Here is a 22,868-nt window from a genome sequence, read left to right as displayed (position 1 = left end):
CAAACATTGCTCTTTACACGTAAATCATTTGTGAGACATGTACAGTCGAAACCCGATGGCTCGAACTCGCTGGGCTCGAATTTCCGGTTGGCTCGAACTCTCATCAAAGCACCGATTTTTTATTGCTATATATTCATATATAATTTTGTTGGATGGCTCAAATTTGCGAGGCTCGAATTATCGGATGGCTCGAACTGTTTTCACAGTCCCAGTGACAATTTTCACACGTTCTTATGTTCGGATGGCTCGAATTTGCTTCGGTTCGCAAAAACTGTAAATCGATTATGAGCTCTTGAGTAAAGGCACTCAATAATTGATTTAACACCGGTTGTAAACATGTCATCGACTTAATCGTTCATTGATTTGAGTAAAAGATTACATTTTGTATTAATGCAATCAGAAATTATCTTTAGGAGTGCGAAAACTCAAAGCACGTTCAGTGTCAACTGGATGTAATAGAAAGCTGCGTTGCTCAACGACAGCTAAGGAACGCAACACACACTGACATAAAGTGTTTCTTCATTTTTTTAAAATAAATCAGTAAATGTAGTACTGTCTCATATGTAAATAATGCGTATCATCATTGGATGATACATGATGCATGTTTGTTCCTTAGTGCTCTGTGTTTCCAGAAAATGTGCTACGTTAAAACGTGCTGATATAATTTACTATATGATATGTGTTTGATTGTATTTGTAACAGTTTTAAAATATTGGTAAATAAAGTTATTTAGTATATATTTGGTTCTTATGAACTCAAAAGCAGAGAGAAGTAGGAAGTAGTACGGAGTTTAAGCAATATGTGTACTCTTCAACTGGAGGTGAAAATATACTGCAGACTTGTTCGTAAACAAAAGTTTATTAAAATCGGATGGCTCAAATTCCAGATGGCTCGAACTTTTGTTGCCGGTCCCAACGAGCTCGAGCCATCGGGATTCAACTGTAGTTCATTGTTTCACTATCTCCACACCTGTTCTCACCTATAGCCTTGAAGAGTAAAGATCCAATCCCTGCAAGAAGAGACAGTGTAGTGATATCCCCGAGACTGGCTGCAATGGGCGTGGCAACATTGTCTGGGTTAATATTGACCTTCTTTGATAACAGCACCACTCCAACCATCACACAACCTGTGGAAAACATCATTCTGCTTTACCCTGTACCACTCAAAATTGACACCTTTGTAGTGCCTTACAAAATCAAATTCAATTTAAGACCTTTCTGACAAGATCCAAGTTTTAAAAGCCTTTTTTTTAAACCCTGAGATACTTATGAGAAGCCAACAGCATAAAACCTGAACAGACTGCACGTGACTCGCAGGCTGGTCTGGTTTTATGCTGGTCGCATACAGCCATTTTCACTTTGCTTCTGAAAAGCATCAACTCCCAGGGTTTCATGTCTAAGCCCAGCAGTTGAGTAGCAGTAGTTTTGAATTGATGAGAAGAACAACACAATTATTATTTCAATTAGTTTTTTATTGACTCACTGCTTGTGTCAATTTTTTCAAGTCTTGCTTTTACTGTAAGGGGTACATTGATGGTAAACGTGGCATTATAATTTAAACAAGAGTGCCGCCTTGCGGGTGCAGACCGCTCATCTATTTTTCTTTTAAAGGTGAAGGGACCTATCTCAATAGTTCAATCACAAAGGAGGTAGGGGTGGGGTGGAGAGGGATGTATGGTGTGGGTGTGTGGTCATTTATTACATTAATCTTCCAAAAATAAGCAAAAAAATGCAAAAAAAAATCTGGGGGGAGGGGTATTCTTGGGTGGGATGGTTGGACGGTATTTCAAAAACAAAATATATATATTTTTGTATTTTAACCATGTTTCAAAACATAAAAATATAAAAAAAATTGCGGAGGGGGGGGCGGTGGGGGGGGGGAGGGGGTATAGTGTAAGGGTGTAGTCATTTACTAGATGATCTTAAAAAAAATGAAAAAAAAATTGGGGGGGGGGGCATTCTGGGGTGGGGTGGGGGGGGGCATGGGGGATGGTTTGGGTGGAGTCTATTGTGGTATGTCAGGTAAGAGTTGTTATGTTAAAGTTTTAATCAAATCTAATCATAAATAAAGAAGTTATGGCAATTTTAGCAAAATTTAATAATTTGACCTTGATAGTCAAGGTCACTCAAAGGTCAAGGTAAAATTCAACTTGCCAGGTACAGTACCCTCATGATAGCATGAAAGTATTTTGAAGTTTGAAAGCAATAGCCTTGATACTTTAGAAGTAAAGTAGATCTAAACACAAAATTTAACCATCTATTCAAAGTTACTAAGTCAAAAAAGGGCCATAATTCCGTCATAATGACAACCAGAGTTATGCAACTTGTCCTGTACTTTCCCCCTATGATAGTTTGCGAGTGTTCCAAGTATGAAAGCAATATCTATGATACTTAAGGAGTAAAGTGGACCAAAACACAAAACTTAATCAAATGTTCAATTTCTAAGTATAAAGAGCCCATAATTCTGTCAAAATGCCAGTCAGAGTTACATAACTTTGCATGCACAGTCCCCTTAAGATAGTTAGTAAGTGTTGCAAGTATGAAAGCAATAGCTTTGATACTTTGGGAATAAAATGGACCTAAACACAAAACTTAACCAAATTTTCAATTTTCTTAGTATAAAAAGGGCACATAATTATGTCAAAATGCCAGTCAGAGTTACATCACTTTGCCTGCACAGTCCTCTTATGATAGTTAGTAAGTGTTGCAAGTATGAAAGCAATAGCTTTGATACTTAAGGAATAAAATGGACCTAAACACAAAACTTTTCAATTTTCTAAGTATAAAAAGGGCACATAATTCTGTCAAAATGCACACCAGAGTTATCTTACTTTGCCTGCCCAGTCCCATCATGATAGTTAGTAAGTGTACCAAGTTTCAATGCAATAGCGTTGATATTTTCTGAGAAAAGTGGACCTAACGCAAAACTTAACTGGATGCCGACGCCGAAGCTGACGCCAAGGTGATGACAATAGCTCTTTTTTTTTTCAAAAAATAGATGAGCTAAAATAATTATATCATCTTAAAAAAATATGCATTAAATGGTTGCTTGAAAAGTTTGTTCTGTTTGTTGTAAACACATTAAAAAAACTTCTTATTGTTCTAAAAGCAACAAGAATACCAGTAAAACTGATGGATGCTACCAATTGGTGCATTTTGTCAATTTATCAATTAATTAATCGAAAGCATTGTCATCAAATTCAGATCATTAGGTACTGAGATCCCGCAAGGAAACAAACAATCAATAAGATAATGACATGATAATAATTAAAGGACAAAAACTGAAAAAAACATTGTTTCACCAGAAATAACCTAACAATTAAGTGGAGTCAATCTTATAATTAATATATAATATTCATTCACAATCAGATATGGCAAAACCAAATAACAACACAACTAAAGAAGATGTGTTTGTCAGAAACACAATCCCAGAGGGCATCCAACGTTGCTGCAACGTTGTATTTAGGTTGCATTCGAACGTTGCAGTTTGGTTGTACCAATGGTCTATATGCAATTTTTCCAGACGATTTATTGCCAACGTTGCTGCGACGTTTTTTCCCAACGTTGCTGCAACATTGTTTTAAGGTCGCATTAAAAATTCGATTTGTTTAAATAATATTTAAAAAAAATTATTTACTGCCAACCGGTCTTTCGATTAGTATCGGCAGTTATGGACATTTTCGAGTTCGTTTCTTAGAAAGAACCATTATTTGATGTCTATAGTGGAGTTAATGAAACATTCCCCGAGAGGGAATCGAACCCACCAACTCCCGATCGCTAGGCGGACATCTCATTCACTACACCACAGCGACAATTGAAAGTTTCAGACAAAAATGTTGACTATTTATTTTTTGTTGAAACTTTGAAACTATAGAATCAACCATATTAATGCATAACACAACTTAAACAAATTATTTTATCCGGCCATATTGAGTTAAAGTTCATCTTTAGCATCTTTAAGTTTAAGCAACTGATCTGTAAAATAAAATAAAAAATGAATTTCTAAAATTTACAAGAAATCATATTTTCATTGATGTTATACATGAACTGTATTATTATAAAGTACGCTTCCTACTTGGGGAGCATTTTATTATCTCCTCTTTAGACACCAAGTACTGGTTCTTTCTAGGAAACGGACTCCACAGTGTGCATATCTGGCGATAATACTCAAAAGAGCGGTTGGCAGTAAATGGTTTGTTTATTAATTTTATTTTTTTAAATATTATTTTTTTTAAAAGAATTACAAAATACTATGTTTGAATGCAACCTAAATACAACGTTGCAGCAACGTTTAGAAAAAAACGTCGGGAAAACTTTCATATGCACCATTGTGACAACCAAACTGCAACATTTGAATGCAACCTAAATACAACGTTGCAGTTACGTTGGAAAAAAACGTCGGGAAAACTTTTATATACACCATTGTGACAACCAAACTGCAACGTTTGAATGCAACCTAAAAATAAATTACAACGCAGGGCTCGACATTAACGGTAGTCCGACTGTCCAGGACAACCAAATTTTTAGTCCGGACAAGTAAATATACAATTTGCTAGTCCGACGGGACAAGCGGTCGTTATAATTTTATTCCTTAAAAAATGCCTTTAAATCCGTTATTTCTGTGGAGTTACCTCAAAACTTTTTCAATTATATTATGTGACGTTTAAACGACAAAGCGCAAGGTATTCTGATAGTTCCATGCAATACTACACCGTACTGTTTACAAGGGAAGCAACCCTTAACATTTTCCTTTGCCAAGATAACAAGAATATTCTCCCTTGTAAAGAATATGCATTTTACGACACCGGTACACACCGATCTTACAGACAATTAACGAAGTGACGTCATCTCTATGTATAGAATGATTTTACATAACACAAGTTTTTGTCAGGTATTATGGCTTTGTATGTTTAAAAATCAATAATCTCGAGTTTTCTGTTATTCCAGTCAGTTCTTTTTGTATTGAACTTGCCTACAATTATGTTAACATGTATTTTAAATGATTACAGTCGTTATGATTTGAGAATTTTGTATTATTTCATTATCTTGCAAAGTTCTGAGCAGATTAATATATAATGGTCAGGACAAGTTGCTTTTTGGTCAGGACAAGTGAAATTTTAGTCTACTTGACCGACCGGACAAGTGGCTTCAAAAGTTAATGTCGAGCCCTGCAACGTTGCAGCAACGTTGGAAAAAAACGTCGGGAAAACTTTCATATACACCATTGTGACAACCAAACTGCAACGTTTGATAAAAACATTCGGGTAATGTTTTGTATGCAACGTTGTGGCAACGTTCGGTAATGGTTGCCGACGTTGCGACCTAAATATTACATTGCCACAATGTTGCATACAAAACATTACCCGGACGTCCGGGTAATGTTTTGTATGCAATGTTGTGGCGACGTTCGGTAATGGTTGCCGACGTTGCGACCTAAATATTACGTTGCACCAACGTTCGCACAATGTTTGATGCCCACTGGGATGACCCCTATGGCGCCGCTTTGAAGCCATATATTTGACCTTTGACCTTGAAGGATGACCTTGACCTTTCACCACTCAAAATGTGCAGCTCCATGAGATACACATGCATGCCAAATATCAAGTTGCTATCTTCAATATTGCAAAAGTTTTGGTTAAAGTTTTCGGACGGACGCACAGACTGACAGACGGACTGACGGACAGTTCAACTGTTATATGCCATCCTACCAGGGGCATAAAAATCATCTGACCAGAAATAACCTGACAATGAAGTGGAGTAAATCTTATAATTAATATATGAAATTCATTAAAAAATCAGATATGGCAAAACCAAATGACAACACAATCAAACAAGAGCACCTTGCTCATCTATTTTCTTTTTAAAGGCGAAGGGACTCTCATTTTCAATCACAAAGGAGGGAGGGGTGGAGTGAAGAGGAGTGTATAGTGTGGGGTTGTGGACATTTATTAAGGGCGATGGGGGGGGGGGGGGGATTTTTTGGGTGCGATGGTTGGACGGTATTTCAAACATAACCGTTTAAAAAAAAAAAAATTGGGGGGGGGGGGGTGGGGTATAGTGTGAGGGTGTGGTGGTAATTTGTGAGATGATCTTAAAAAAAAAAAAAAAAAAAATTACAAAAACAAAAAATTGGGGGGTGGGTGGGGTGGGGGGTGGGGTGGGGGTATAGTGTGAGGGTGTGGTGGTCATTTGTGAGATGATCTTAAAAAAAAAAAAAAAATAGGGGGGGGGAGGGGGGAGGTGGGGGGGAAGGGGGGAGGGGGGGAGGGCACGGGGGACGGTTTGGGTGGAGTCTATTGTGGTATGTCAGGTAAGAGTAGTTTCGTCAAAGTATCAATCAAATCTAATCATAAATAAAGAAGTTATGGCAATTTTAGCAAAATTTAATAATTTGACCTTGAGAGTCAAGGTCATTCAAAGGTCAAGGTAAAATTCAACTTGCCAGGTACAGTAACCTCATGATAGCATGAAAGTATTTGAAGTTTGAAAGCAATAGCCTTGATACTTAAGAAGTAAAGTGGATCGAAACACAAAATTTAACCATATATTAAAAGTTACTAAGTCAAAAAAGGGCCATAATTCCGTAACAATGACAACCAGAGTTATGCAACTTGTCCTTTTACTGTACCCTTATGATAGTTTTTGAGTGTTCCAAGTATGAAAGCAATATCTATGATACTTTAGGGGTAAAGTGGACCAAAACATAAATCTTAACCAAATTTTCAATTTTCGAAGTATAAAGGGCCCATGATTCCGTCCAAATGCCAGTCAGAGTTACATAACTTTGCCTGCACGGTCCCCTTATGATAGTTAATAAGTGTTGCAAGTATGAAAGCAATAGCTTTGATACTGTAGGAATAAAGTGGACCTAAACACAAAACTTAATCAAATTTTCAATTTTCTAAGTATAAAAAGGGCACATAATTCTGTCAAAATGCCAGTCAGAGTTACATTACTTTGCCTGCACAGTCCCCTTATGGAAGTTAGTAAGTGTTGCAAGTATGAAAGCAATAGCTTTGATGCTTAAGGAATAAAATGGACCTAAACACAAAACTTAACCAAAATGTTCAATTTTCTAAGTATAAAAAGGGCACATAATTCTGTCAAAATGCATGCCAGAGTTATCTAACTTTGCCTGCCCAGTCCCCTCATGATAGTAAGTAAGTGTAACAAGTTTGAATGCAATAGCATTGATACTCACTGAGAAAAGTGGACCTAAACGCAAAACTTAACCAAAATTTTCAATTTTCTAAGTATAAAAAGGGCACATAATTCTGTCAAAATGCACGCCAGAGTTATCTAACTTTCCCTGCCCAGTCCCCTCATGATAGTAAGTAAGTGTACCAAGTTTGAATGCAATAGCATTGATACTTACTGAGAAAAGTGGACCTAAACGCAAAACTTAACCGGACGCCAACGCCAACGCCGACGCCGACGCCAAGGTGATGACAATAGCTCATAATTTTTTTTCAAAAAAAAAAGATGAGCTAAAAAAACTTATTGACCTCAGGGCTCCCCTGGCTCACCATTTTCTGTAGCCATTTACTTTTTTATGTCAGAATTCTTATTATTTTGGATATTTTATGGGCAAATAGGAAGAAAATCTTGTCTTGAGCTAATGTCCATATGTGTAGCCATTGGCTCATTTGGCAAATGTCAGAGCAAGCCCTGATTGTTTAACCCTTTACCACGTAGATAGGTATTTTGACGAATTTGTGGTCCCTCAGAAAGTTATTTTAATTAAAAACCATTCTTACTAGATTCAAATTGTAAAGGCTTCATTTCCAACCCTTAGACACTGATAAGCAACAAACAGCATAAAACCTGAACAGACTGCGAGTTACTCGCAGGCTGTTCTGGTTTTATGCTGTTTGCACATAGCCATTTTCACTTTGCTTCTAAGTGGGAAAGGGTAAACACAACCATGCCTACCTAGTACAAAGCTGGCTAGGGCTGCTGTACACATGCTGCTAGCACACAGGAGGAGGGCGTGCTGCATGTTGAACTTGCCGTCTGGTATCCAGCCCATCACCATGGCAAACAGTGATGCCAGGAAACCAACCACCAGAGCCTGCGCCTGTGTGCATTAATGGTACATGAACACAAACAGACAGAAATTATTGCTTATACTTTTTTTTAACTAAAAGTGACATTTTTTATGAGAAATAACCATAATTATAATTAAAGCATGCATGAGACTAAAATGATGGCTCATTAAAAAAATGTGGACAAAATCCTGTAAGAGAAACATACAAATATTTTTGGTTTTTAGTCTTCCATCTTGTATTTCAAGGAGAGAAACAACATTAACTTTTCATCATTTTAAACAGGCATAACAAAAAACATTTTTTTCTCTGAGAATATGAGGATATAGAGAAGTATTTCACCAAAGTTATAGCAAGATGCCTGCTTACAACATTTCAAACTCATGGTCAATCATTCTTGTTATTACTATGATGCTGCTCTTACAGTCCACACAAACTGTAATTTGCCTACAATCGAATATATGTCATGTAATTTTCAATTGGGACCTGACCTTTGACCTCTACTTGTAACCTTGACCTATGAGGAAGGGTAACATTAATTATAAATGACAGGCCAACGCTTCATGGTGATTGTTTGTGGTAAATTATTCTAAACTGCAAGATGATGAAAATACAGTGCAAATAAACTTTTTCATAGCAAAATTTAACCTTTAATTTGAGACTTTGACCTTTAAGGGTACCTTCAGATCTTCATATAGTTAACATTTGCGGTAAATTATTTTATAATTGCATAATGAAATATGAAGTAGCAGTCTTGAAAAGGTATTTTTTGGCCAAGTTACAACATTCTTTATTTTCAATGTGACCTTGACCTTTGAGGTAAGGAGACAAGTGTTACAAGCTACATGCTGTCTTCTTGTGTCGGACATTGTCTTAGTTATATTAAAACTGCATATTGCATGGAGTTTGACCTTTGACCTCTAAGCTAGATCTTGATCTTTGTAGTAAGGAGAATGTTTCTGCCACACTATCTCCTCATGCTAAATTGTGGTAAGTTGTTGTAAAATTGCATGGTGAAGGACCATGTTTCAATCCACACAAGCTTTTTATAAAAAAAAATTACCCAAATAAATTTAATTTAAACCTATTTTTTTAGTTGAACTGCATAGAATACCTTAGGCTCATTTGAAATGCTCTCAAATCTTTTTCCTGGGACTAGAACCAGTGCTTGGTGTCTGGGGGAGATCAAAAGAACGCTCACACAGCGAGGATCAAACACTGAACCTACTGGTTGCTAGACGGTAACAATATTCACTACCCCAATAAGTTTGATTTAGACATTTCAGAAAGAAAGATGGTGTGTAACATCCATACAAACAGTCATTTGTGGGGTAAGTTATCTGCACATTTTGAGAGTTATCTGCACATTTTGAGCTGAATGCCAAAGTTACAGTACGGGCAAGCTGTTATAGGACCAATTTTAACCTTTAAGCTCTTAGTGTGACCATAACCTTTGAGTATACAGCAACAAGTTGTCTCCTCATGGTAAATATTTGTGGTAAGTAATTTTAAAACTGCATTATGAACAACAAAGTTACTGTTATATCTAGCTTTCTTTAAGCAGCCCAAGGCATGCGTATAACACCATGGACACTTTCACATGAATGATGGCATCACACATGCTCCTGGTATTTATTAACCAGGTTTTCCGAAGGAAAAAACTGGTTATTAGATTGGCTAATGCGGGCGGGCTGGCGGGCTGGCTGGCTGGCGGGCGGGCGGAACAAGCTTGTCCGGGCCATAACTATGTCTTTCATTGTCAGATTTTAAAATCATTTGGCACATTTGTTCACCATCATTGGATGGTGTGTCGCGCGAAATAATTACGTCAATATCTCCAAGGTCAAGGTCACACTTTGAGTTCAAAGGTCAAAAATGACCATAAATGAGCTTGTCCTGGCCATAACTATGTCATTCATTGTGTGGTTTTAAAATCATTTGGCATATTTGTTCACCATTATGGGACGGTGTGTCGCACGAAACAATCACGTCAATATCTCCAATGTCAAGGTCGCCACGACTAAAAATAGATTTAAAAAAATAATAATAATTACAAAGGGGGTTAATTTTGTTTGTTAATTTCAAAAGTTCAGTTTCAGTTTTCTCCCTTTATCAGATTTTTTTCACAATGAAAACCTGGTTTTGTGACAATTTTGTCCCTTGTTTTTTAATTGCATTTAGAAGGAAATTCTTTCATTACCTGAATGAGAGACATATTTCCAGCAATCATCTTCCACTTCTCAGAGGATTTACTCATGTTACCCAAATTAGCCTGAAAAAGAAGAAATCAAATTTCTAGACAGACGCCCACAAACATAGTGCAAATAAGCCAAAAAACATAAGAAAAGAAAAGACATGTTCCTGCAGGTATTAACTTTATGAAATAGTGATCTTCATGTGGGACATACTTAGTTACCCTTTACCAGTCGGATACACATCTTAACCCTTTGAAGTCCCTTAGAAAATCAAAAGAAAAGATTTTTCTTTACAGCAGGGCAACGATAAGGATTGTTACATCGTTCTTACGATTTATATTTGACAAAAAAATAAATTAAAATAAAAAAGTTAATTGTACAGAAAATGATTATAAAAATGGGAAAACAAATTGCAATCAATTCTTGGTCATTTAAGATGTACCATTTCACTCTATACCCCATTTGATTTAAATAAGTACATTGTGACCTTTAGTCCGGCTGTAATTTATGTATTATGTTTATATAGACATTGGTTCGAACTGGTGTCTATCTAAAAATTTACTTCCATTGTAAACAAGAAACAAGATGGGTGATGCTCCCCAAAGATTTTTTGTCACAATATTGCACTATATATTCAGATAAAAAGAAACGTCTTGAGGGCACAGTATAATTGGGGGGACAGGAATTTTTTTATATAAAATTTCAAAGGGCCATTACTCTGTGAAAAATCATCCGACCAGAACCCGCTGATAGTATGCACATCTCCTCTTGGTAGTGAAGCTTCCCATAAAATTTCATTGAATTCCCGTCATTAGTTGCTGAGAAATAGCCCGGACAAGAATTGCACTATATGTACAGTTAATGGAAAATTTCAAAGGGCCATAACTCTGTAAAAAATCATCTGACCAGAACCCGCTGATAAAATGCACATCTCCTCGTGGTAGTGAAGCTTCCCATAAAGTTTCTTTGAATTCCGGTCATTAGTTGCTGAGAAATAGCCCGGACAAGAATTGCACTAAATGTACAGTTAAAGGAAAATTTCAATATGCACATCTCCTCTTGGTAGTGAAGCTTCCCATAAAGTTTCATTGAATTCCGGTCATTAGTTGCTGAGAAACAGCCCGGACAAAAATTGTGCATGGACAGACACACGTACGGAGGGACAGACGAAGCGGCGACTATATGCTCCCCGCAAAATTTTTGGGGGGAGAATAAAAATGTGGACTCCTAAACGCGGACAGGCTAAGAAACTTTCATTATTGGTGTCGCACCAAATATTTTAAAATTTGTTACATGACCCGAATTGTCTGGAAAAGACGTTGCTGAGAGTATACTCTCAGTTTTAATCCCACAGGTGGTAATAGATTCTTAAATATTCAGTGCAAAACGCAGCGGCGATTCCGTGTTTGAAAAACAAATAATATTGTGGAAAAACAATGTCCACTAGCTTGTCATTGATTGAGAGGGTTAGGAAATGCACCTTAAGTGCACCATTTGTATGAAAGGTAATGTTAAAACAGTATGGGCTAGGGATGGATCATGCAATATTCAAAAGGCGGTGTCAATAGTAAAGCACAATAATAGTACTTAACACAAGTATTGTCAAAAACTAATTGACAAAAAGTTTTGAAAGGAAAAAAATAATTATTACAACAAGCATGTGGTAAAAATTTATTGTCATGAAATCTTGAATGTTGCCCTGTTAAAGATTTGTGTTTTAAAAGCTCCATTTCCAGCGCTTAGATACTGATGAACAGTAAACAGCATAAAATATGGTTCAAGTTATTTGCTAGTGCATACAGTTGCATACATCCTGGTTCAAGTTATTTGCTAGTGCATACAGTTGCATACATCTACATTGTGTATTTTCACTTTCCCTCTGAGCATATCTTACAATATGGTCTTTCATGCAATTGCAATTGTATCATTATATGTAACACAGTCACTTTGGATTTCAGAAATCATTTTTATGACGTTTAAATTGCAACAGATTAGGATGAAATTTACAATGTTGCTTTCACATTAAATATATCATACATTGTATACTATATACACAGTTTATTTCAGACAAATATCAGGAGTTAGGATAGGTATTTTTTATTTTCTAAAGAAGTATGAAATGGTTATTAAACAAGTGATGTGTTTGTGAAACACTATGTCCCCATATATTTGACCTATGACCTTGAAGGATGACCTTGACCTTGACATTTCACCACTCAAAATGTTCAGCTCCATGAGATACACATGCATGCCAATATCAAGTTGCTACAATGTATCTAGAATATTGCAAAAGTGTAAATTAAATGAGCCATTTTGACCCATATATTTGACCTTTTACCATTAAGGATGACCTTGACCTTTCACCACTCAAAATGTGCAGCGCCGCGAGATACACATGCATGCCAAATATGAAGTTGCTATCTTCAATATTGAAAAAGTTATGGCAAATATTAAAGTTTGCACAAACAAACAAACAAAGCAACAAACTAACAAACCAACAGACAGGACAAAAACAATAAGTTCCCCACTATAGTTGTGGGGATGTCATGACATTTTTTTTATGGTAATAACAGGGGCATGATTGGGAAAACTACAACGATGTAACATCTGGGCTTGTGATACTTCATGCATATTGTTCAATTTCATGTTAATTACACATGACAGATTTACACACAAATATTGTCATAGCTTGATTATTTCATCAGGGCTAGTAATACTTTAAGGATATTGGTTCAATTTTGTGTAAATTACAGATGACATATTTACACACAAATATTGTCAAGGCTTGATTATTTTATCAATGTGTTGGTTGGTCACACTTTGAAATTCGGTTTCCTAAGGCAATTACACAGCTTGTTTTATATATAATACGTTTAAACCAACTCACAAATGGAAAATTGTATGCCTGCATTGTTTGATTTTTTGTCAATACTTTGTTAATGGACTGAAAACTATTAAATATTGTACTTCTGATAAGAATAAAAGAAACAAAAACATTAACGAAAACTATAAAATATCACCAGGCCTTTTTCTGTCTATTTTGGGAAAAAGTACCTAGCAAAATTGGGATTTTTCGAGTCGCGAAATCTTCCAAATTGGGAAGAATTTTCATCGACAAAAGCCTTATTTGGGCAGGGGGTTTTCCAGTCATTTTGGATAACAATCATATAAATTATGGTTATATATTTTGTAGGTTGTTTAAAAAATAAAATTGAGATATAGAGTCTAATAATCATATGTCATCAGACACTTCTTTAAAAAAAAATAAAATAATAAAAAACATTTTTTTTTGGCTCACCTCAGCACAATGTGCTCATGGTGAGGTTTTGTGATCGCTTTTTGTCTGTCGTGGATCGTGCGTTGTGCGGCGTGCGGCGTCAACATTTGCCTTGTTAACTCTCTAGATGCCACATTTATTGTCCAATCTTCATGAAATTTGGTCAGAAGATTGGTCTCAATGATATCTTAGATGAGTTCGAAAATGGTAACGTTTGCTTGAAAAACATGGCTGCCAAGGGGCGGGGCATTTTTCCTTATGTGGCTATATGTAACATGTATGGCTATAGTAAAATCTTGTTAACACTCTAGAGGCCACATTTATTGTCTGATCTTCATGAAACTTGGTCAGAAGATGCATCCCAATAATATCTTGGACAAGTTCGAAAATGATGCCAGTTGGTTGAAAAACATGGCTGCCAGGGGGCGGGGCATTTTTCCTTATATGGCTATAGTAAAACCTTGTTAACACTCTAGAGGCTTCATTTATTTTCCAATCTTCATGAAATTTGCTCAGAAGATTTGTCCCAATGATATCTTGGATGAGTTCAAAAATGGTAACCTTTGCTTGAAAAACATGGCTCAGGGTTGTCATAATTAACCGATTGCCGATCGAATTCATCGGTTAAAATCGCCAGAAAATCGGTTGTTTTTCATGAATCTTTAAAATTGCTATCGGAAGTTTTGATCACGCAAAAACCGACAATAATTGACGAGGAATAACCGTAGTATAGTAGAGCGACGCCCATTCAGTCAGTCCATTTACTCCGCCTAAGAGCTCCTGTTTTCAATGAATTTCTCAGCGAGTGGCCAATATTGATTTTTCCAGCTGTCAATCAAATTCTTCTTGGTAAGCAGTGCACGTCAACCAATCAGCGCTCAGGCAGCCGAATACACGCCGACCCCACGTGAAATTGTATCAAATAGCTGTACATTTCACAGATTATTACTGACCGTATCTCAACGAATGTAGCACTGTAGAGCGTAATTAACTAGTTTTTTTAGTTAGAGAAAAGGTTTCCACATATTAAAAAATGCTCTTCAATTTTATACCAAAATAAAAGATATTAGCGACCTCTGCGTTACGAAGTTGTTATTCAGCATCTAAATATTAAAGTCCACGCTTTCCCCGAGGAAGAATGACGTGACGTTATACATGAAGTCTAATTTTGGCATGATTTTCATCTGTGTATGAAAAACACGAGAAATGTGTCTCTGTTGCTAGAATTTTCTTAATTTTCGGTGAATAATGAAATCTGGAAATGATTTCGGATAACACATTTAATTAGACGCATTTGAAATTACTTCAATTTAATAATGCATTTTGTTATACAAATGGGCATAACACATAATGTTATAAGTAGGTAAATAACGTCTTTCGAGATTGCCAAATTATGCATACATATAGGTTTACATGCATGAATGACCTGACAAGTTATATCACGATCCGGAATGAAAAGTACTTGGTAAAATTTAAAGACGCGTTTTTATTCTCAGAATTTCATTTTCACTTTCGCAAACTTTTTTGAAAGGAGGTACATGTAACAGTTTAGATTGAGTCGTCGATTTGTCGTAATTACTAAATATAAACGGTTTTCAATGCTCTCAAATCGCGTCACGTGATTCACGCATGTTAAATGGGAATTCCCCAATCCCACAATTCAATTTGTATATGAACTTGCGTTAAATGTCGGACAACATTCATCGTCAATTTTTGCCGTAATTTGGTTTTGAAAAAAAGAAATCGTTATTATACTGGATTATCGAAAAATGGATAGAATTGGAACATGCAAAGATTTATCCATATAATAAGTTTGTACAGTATACTAAACATGTGAAAATCTTAAAATTATCTTTTTTTTTAAACCTCTTTTTTTATGCTCTGAGAATAGCAGTATTTTGTCCCTAAAATGTATAGAATTCGTTTTCGATCGGGGGGAAGCCCCCCCTTACCAGGGCCTTGCCCTGGACCTACAAGGGGGCCTAGGCGGCCCCCTTGACCCCCGGCCGAATCGGTTACTTTTCCAAAATAATCATTTGTTTACAATCATAATGACAACCCTGATGGCTGCCAAGGGGCGGGGCATTTTTCCTTATATGGCTATATATGGCTATAGTTAAATCTTGTTAACACTCTAGAGGCCACTTTTATTGTCCAATCTTCATGAACCTTGGTCAGATAATTCATCCCAATAATATCTTGGACGAGTTCAAAAATGATGCCAGTTGGTTGAAAAACATGGCTGCCAGGGGGCGGGGCATTTTTCCTATATGGCTATAGTAAAACCTTGTTAACACTCTAGAGGCCACATTTATTTTCCGATCTTCATGAAACTTTCTCAGAAGATTTGTCTCAATGTTATCTTGGATGAGTTAAAAAATGGTAACCTTTGCTTGAAAAACATGGCTGCCATGGGGCGGGGCATTTTTCCTTATATGGCTATATATGGCTATAGTTAAATCTTGTTAACACTGCAGAGGCCACATTTATTGTCCAATCTTCATGAAACTTGGTCAGAAGATTCATCCCAATAATATCTTGGACGAGTTCAAAAATGAAGCCGGTTGGTTGAAAAACATGGCTGCCAGGGGGCGGGGCATTTTTCCTAATATGGCTATAGTAAAACCTTGTTAACACTCTAGAGGCCACATTTATTTTCCGATCTTAATGAAACTTGGTCAGAAGATTTGTCCCAATAATATCTTGTTATCTCAGGTGAGCGACTTTGGGCCTTTTAGGCCCTCTTGTTTTAAATTGGGATTTTTTTTTTTGGAGAATTGTGAAAAAAATATGCATATTTGGCATTGGGAATGGGTATGACTATCGAACCCGTGAGATAGGCAGAAAAAGGCCTGATCACTAAAGGTATATTTTAATCAACTCTGACAATCTCTTCTGTATCACTTTTGTTACTAACTCAATGTAGACAAAGTAAAAGTTTACCATATACTAGTACTTTCGGGTTTTTTTAACAGCTGTTGCATATTTTACTGATTTTATCAACCTTATGTAAACAATATCAAAGTTTATCACATTACAAAATTTGATCAATTTAGTTGTTACATATTATATTGAGTTCATTTTACTCCATTGTAAATTTCCAAAAACTTTTGGAAGACATAAACATTTAAATGTATATGTAGATTTTGTTTAAACTATAAAATGAAACTATAAGTGTACAGTACCCTTCCGAAAAATATCTATTTATAAACACTTTTTGCAATTATCCAATTGCTAGAATATTGCGTAATTGTCAACGGTACAAAATATATGTTATAACTGACACTTAACTTTATATTAAGTCAGTCAACCAGTTTAGAACAACGCGGCAAAAAACGTTAATTCTTTTGACCACAATAATTTCTTTCAGGATTTAGTGTCAATGTGAGAAGATGTAAAAATAAAGGGAAACATTTATTTTGTATGATAACAGGTTAGACCAGACGGCATATGCAGTTTTTTGTAAAAAATAGCCAATTAAAGTTCACCCTTCGGAAAATTATTAAAAATCATTCAACTTACAGAATTAGTATTTCAAAACATTGTCATGACATTTGTTTTCAATCAGCAAAAAGTGTATTTAAAAATAATAAAGCCTTCTATATCCATATGCACATGTAAAAAATAACTTATTCAATCAGTTCCAGTTAACTTTTTGCTGCATTTATCCCCCCTGTAAGCATTATACAAAAGCTTTCTTGCTAAAACTTTGTTAATTTATTCCTTTACCAAATCTATACCATAGACACTTATCATTTTGTTTTTATTGGGGCATTATGGAAAATAAAATACAAATTAATCGGAACTGCTGATTATCAAGAACTGGTTGACAAACTGTATTTAATATATAAATTAATATAAAATAGCTGAGCAATCAAATTTCATTGTCTTTTATTTAGAGTAAAGTAAATTATCTTGCACTTTTACCAACATCTTTTTAGTCAGTAGTATAGTATAGTGACTGTAAAGTACAAAACAAATTTGCAAAAAAATATTTGTAACCCACTGATCAGAAACAACTTACAAATGAAAAATGAGTGTAGCTTAAGACACAACAAAACAGCTTAATGCTGCCATTTTGTTTAATTAAGAATTTTAACAAAAAATGTACGATTGTAAAATTTGCTATTATGCAGAAAAAATGGTGCATTCAAACTGGACACAGTCGGCAAAATGATAAAAATATAATATTTTAAATGAATTCTATAATTTGTATGAGTGGCAAATCTGACGCGCATCTTATCAGTTTGTTCTGGCCTGCTTTTACAACTTATTGTTTTACAATTCTAATTGGATTAAATAATAAATTGTCCTTTGTTTTGGTATACATGTATATGTATACATGTATTCTTCATTAAAATCACTGTCTGCCATTTGGGAAATGGTTTGAATCAGACATCAAACATCAACCCATCGCCCACTGATCATTACGTTAAGTAAGATGAAATAGAAATTGTATAATGGTGAACATTTGAAACAATTCTTTATCATTTGAGAATGTTAAATATTAGAACAAATATCTCTGAGTCAGTCACTAAGTGTGGGGACGTTGTTTCAAGGCAACATCACTCACCTGTGTTGAAAGTCTAGAAGCTAAAGTCATCTCTAAATTTCCTTTTAGACCAAGCAACGCTGGCACGAGAACAAAAATTTCGGACACTTCTACAAAAACAGGCCAGTGCTGAAAAAGAATTGTGATGCATAATCAAGAGCACCGCATAACGGGTGCCACGCTCGGCTGCGGGTGCAGTTTTGAATAAATGAACGGTTGTCAGACATTTTTAGATTTTTTTTTTTTTTTTAGAGGTCACAGAGACCTTGACCTTTGACCTAGTGACCCAAAAATGGTAGTGGCATGTAGAACTCATCAAGGTGCAGCTACAAATGAAGTTTCAAATGTGTAGGTTGAAGCACTTTGATTTTAGAGCCAATGTTCAAAACCTTGACAAAATGCGGAGACCCCGGACACGAGCTGGCTATGACAATACCTCGGATTTTCTCCGAAAATATCCGAGCTAAAAAATTAAATACTCGTATTGAAATTGATGCATTAATGCATTTCCATACAGTACTCATTAATTCAGATTGAATGACATCGGAAACGTGCGTTACAAAAATTAACTATTTAAGCAGAGGTTTAAATTGGAATGTTTATATACAGGTAAAAATGCGTATTCATTTCAGTTTTGTGGGAATCATGCCACCAGTCACATTGAAAACAAGAGATTGCCAAGCAATGTGGTCCCCTACCGGTGAAACTCAACCATTGTCAGAATATTTTTTTTATTTGTTGCCATAGCAACCAGAATTCTTGACGTAGGAACAAAATGAAATGACATGCATTATCTCTAGTGCTGCAACAATACGCCAAAAACCGTATTGCAATATATTGTCAGTTCAAAAACCCGTATTGCAATATATCGCAATATATTGCTAACTTGTACCAAAATTATAACTTGCCAATTACCCGATAATCCCGTATATTCCAGTTTTAAAGCAAATTCTGGTAAATATTTACTATAAATGTGCTCAAGAATAACAAGAAACACAAACATTCGCAAATTTTCTTAAGTATCAAATACATTTTGGCATTTGTTACTATTTAAAGATGTGATGAAATAACGTCCAACCGGGGCGTTTTTTTCCACTGAACACGCGTAATTCACCTGACGTGATGTTCCCGTTTTTATACAACACAAAATACACCCATACTTTCCATGCGACGTTCTACATGTCTGCATAATTTTCGCGCGCTTTTTATTGAGACAAAGGATAAAGCACTTTTTATTTGACGCTAGAATTTTGTATTGTCGCATTAGCATTAAAATTTGAAAGCGTATTACCGAAATTCGGATTACAAATTTAATAATGCTCAATTCAGAATCGAACGAAACATTAACAGCTGTGCGCAATTAATTCAACGATAATCTGTTCAAAAGCATCGAACGAATGCTCTGATATAACAACGCTACTCCGTATAATACACTTTTCAGAATGCTATTTTTACAAAAAAATTATTTACACTGCTTTGTTTTGTTTACCTTGTTATCATTATTTCGAATGGCTTTTCTGGACGAAATGTGAATGAATTTTTGTAAAATTTTCGTACCCGTATGATGAAAATCATATTGCAATACAATATGCGTATTGCGATATATACCAATATACCGGTATATTGTTGCAGCACTAATTATCTCCATATTGCCATCTATCCATGTTTGAAGTTTCATGAAAAAATATGAAGAACTTTTAAAGTTATCGCAGGATTCAGAAAAGTGTGACGGACAGACTGACTGACTGACACACAAAGCGCAGACCACAAAAATTGCCTTTGCTACACATCTTTAATCATATCAGTGGTATTTCAACAATTAGAGTAGAAAAAGCAATATAGTACCTGAACTGCGTCAAGCACCATTCCTGCTGCAACCATTCCAAATCCTGCTATCAAGTATGGAAAGGACACCTGCAGAATGATCTGCAGAGAAGTCTCTGAGCTATCCTCAAGCTTAACAATAACTTTGCCAATGTCATCATCAAAACTGTCGTCTACTATCAAAGGCTGAGTGTCTGCATTTCCATTTATAAAACTGGTTTCTTCTGTGTCACCATCTCTAAATGATTCTTCTTTTTCTGATTTCTCAGATCCATTAGCACTAGCTGAATCACCCCCACCCTTGTCTACAAACTCATCAACTCGAACACTTCCAATTTCTAAAGATGCTGGTAAAGTATTGCCATTTATACCACTGTTAGTCTTATACAAAATTTTCTCTCTGCCATCTGGCTTCACTGTAAAGTTAGTATGAATATCGCTGGGAAACACATCTTTGGTATCCATGGAAACTAAGGAGCTGGGGCCAGATTGGGAATAGGGAACCATTCTTGGTTTTCGGGAACGAAGGTTGTAGGGATGGTCTCCGTTTCCGGAACTTGTCATTATCACTCAGCCATCATATTACTGAATGTCTCCTGCAAAGCCAGAAGGTACTTGTGCATTATTTACCAAATGATCCTCGTTCTGGGAAAACTGGGTGTGTACAGTGTCATCCCAGTTGAGTCCATGCAGTCCACACAGGCTAATCAGGGACGACACTTTACGCACATGTATTAAGCCCAGTTGTCACATTTTCCTGCAATTAACATACACTTCAACATCGTTATTTCAAAGTCGTCGCGACAATTAAAAAAACTTCGAATTAATGATTCCTCGAAATAAACATTTGACAGAAGACTTCTTTGATTCTGGAAACTTAAAACGTTGTGAAAACGTTGTTCAGTTTCACGCCACTATTAATAATTGTTTTACTTAAAAACGTAAACTAGTCAGATGGCAATAGATTTCTACTTTTAACAAACGGAGGAATTAAACAATTCTTTTTATTCTTTTTATTTTACACGTTTGTTTGTTACTAAAGAATGCAAAACTACATAAATAGTAATTACCGGCTTTTGATGACACAAAATTAACACATTACACGCAGAAGACAAAGGTGTTATTACTGTCTTTTGAAGCGCCACGTGCAGACAACAAATGTGTGAAATAACGCTCAGTGTTTTGCAGTTTTGGCTTTGATTTAAAGACTGATAATTAGGTGCGAATTATAGTGTTGGCACTGACAGAATCACTTCTAATTAACGATTTCTTTGGTTTAACTATGAAATTTAACATAAAAAAAAGAAGAACCAAAACCGGGACCAGAAAAATACTTTGAAAATAATGGTGACTTCGATTATCGGTGTTCGAAGTAATGGTGTTGAAGTGTAATTTAAATCTCTTCACATTATATAAAGTACATTTTAGGTGATTGTGGATCAACTCTTTGATCTTAAAGTTTTCATTTATGGGTTATATACTGGTTTTATATATTGTTTGACTTTGAGAAACATACGTTCAGTTGTAAAATATGTATAAGTTTCAAATTTCAATGAAGGAATGAAAGACAGTCATACTTGTTTTCGATATATGACATTCCCATAAGGATTATCACAATCATCCGTACAGCTTATGTCAAAGTCGCATATTATGCTCGAAAAAAGTGTACAGGGATTGATTGTCAAAATAGTTTTCCATAGTAAAAACCAATGTGTGTCAGACAAACCCGAAAAGATTGACATCCGAAATATATTCAACTCCCAACATTTCTTGATCATATTGGGTAATAGAACAATTTAAGTTCGTGTTAATTCCGTACAGAATTACGACAGCTTGTCTGTTGTTGTTTTTTTTAATTCACAAGACGTAATACTTGATAACAACACTCACAATATAAAAGAGCGGAATTGCGAACCGACAACTTGCCAAGTTGTCAACATTTCTGAACTGACAGGTAGTGGAATATTTTGGGTCCGTTGAAACACTCCAACACACCCTAATACACACCAAGACATTCGAGTGCAATATTAAATCTTAAACACACTTTTATACGTTTTTAATTTAGATTAATTGACAGTACAACTATAACAAAATATATAGGGTATCCATGTGCAGCCTTTACAATATAATAGAAAACGCTGTTTTATAAGTTGGCAGCGTTACGCTGTTTTATAAGTTGAAAGCTTATCTATATATACTGCTAGTCGCCAACAATTAGCATTACAAGCAGGCGAAGTTATAGATGCACTCCTATTTATAATAATCGTTATTAAATGTTACAAATCATACTTTTTAAAATAATCTAATTTATATCAACCGAAAATATATGGAAGCAATCGAACAGAAAATAAAGATGCTGCTTTATCCAGGTATCGGGTCGTTTCGCCTTAAAAGCTGTTCGCCCTAGGTCACCCTGAGTCGTTTCGTCCTTACAAGTGGGTTGTTTCGCCCGTATTTTATTGTAATATAATATTATGGTTTTGTAAATGTGTGTTTCAATCTGAATTGTATTTGTTTTTCGGGTTTTTATGCAATTCAAACATTTTAGAACTTGCTTTTAATTATTGTTATATAGACATGAATTGAAACATCATTTAAGGACAAATTAAAAGTTAAACATTTATTATATTGCATCGAATCTAAATTAATATATAAGAACATTATAATCACAAAAGCAAAGTATAAATTAACATTCACATTCATTATGTACATATTTAACACATCTGATAATCGTATCGCGCATATGTTTTTGCATTCCTAAATTATTTTGTAAAGGATGTTCAACGTTGTCTTTAAGAAGTGCTGTTCCCAGGTAGCGCCTGGACTCAGAGAATGTGTATTGGATGGATTTTCTTAGGCCTTTTCTTCGTTGCTAAATAAATGTGGATGTGTGTGCAGACAGTAGTAACCACTTCCAAACAGGGGCTAGTTTCGAAATCAATCAAAACAATATTTCTTAGTGATCATCGCTAGTAT

At 35.5% G+C, this 22,868-nt stretch overlaps 1 protein-coding gene across 1 annotated transcript in view; it reads right to left on the bottom strand.

Annotated features, from left to right (window-relative positions):
• The window catches only part of LOC127881635 (solute carrier family 41 member 1-like), a 31,209-nt gene extending 9,326 nt beyond the window's left edge, over positions 1-21,883 (bottom strand). The window contains exons 1-6 of the mRNA XM_052429713.1: positions 21,783-21,883; positions 19,914-20,488; positions 18,090-18,197; positions 10,245-10,316; positions 7,932-8,076; positions 980-1,126 (exon numbers count right to left, since the gene is read on the bottom strand). Of these exons, the coding sequence (XP_052285673.1) occupies positions 980-1,126; positions 7,932-8,076; positions 10,245-10,316; positions 18,090-18,197; positions 19,914-20,456 (1,015 nt within the window). The 5' untranslated portion in view covers positions 20,457-20,488; positions 21,783-21,883. The remainder of the gene's footprint in view (positions 1-979; positions 1,127-7,931; positions 8,077-10,244; positions 10,317-18,089; positions 18,198-19,913; positions 20,489-21,782) is intronic.
• Positions 21,884-22,868: the final 985 nt, after the last annotated feature.

The sequence above is a fragment of the Dreissena polymorpha genome, chromosome 5 (assembly GCF_020536995.1).
Source record: "Dreissena polymorpha isolate Duluth1 chromosome 5, UMN_Dpol_1.0, whole genome shotgun sequence".
Classification (NCBI taxonomy): domain Eukaryota; kingdom Metazoa; phylum Mollusca; class Bivalvia; order Myida; family Dreissenidae; genus Dreissena; species Dreissena polymorpha.
The sequence above is the reverse complement of the archived record's forward strand: the minus strand, read 5'-3'. Positions and strand labels throughout refer to the sequence as shown.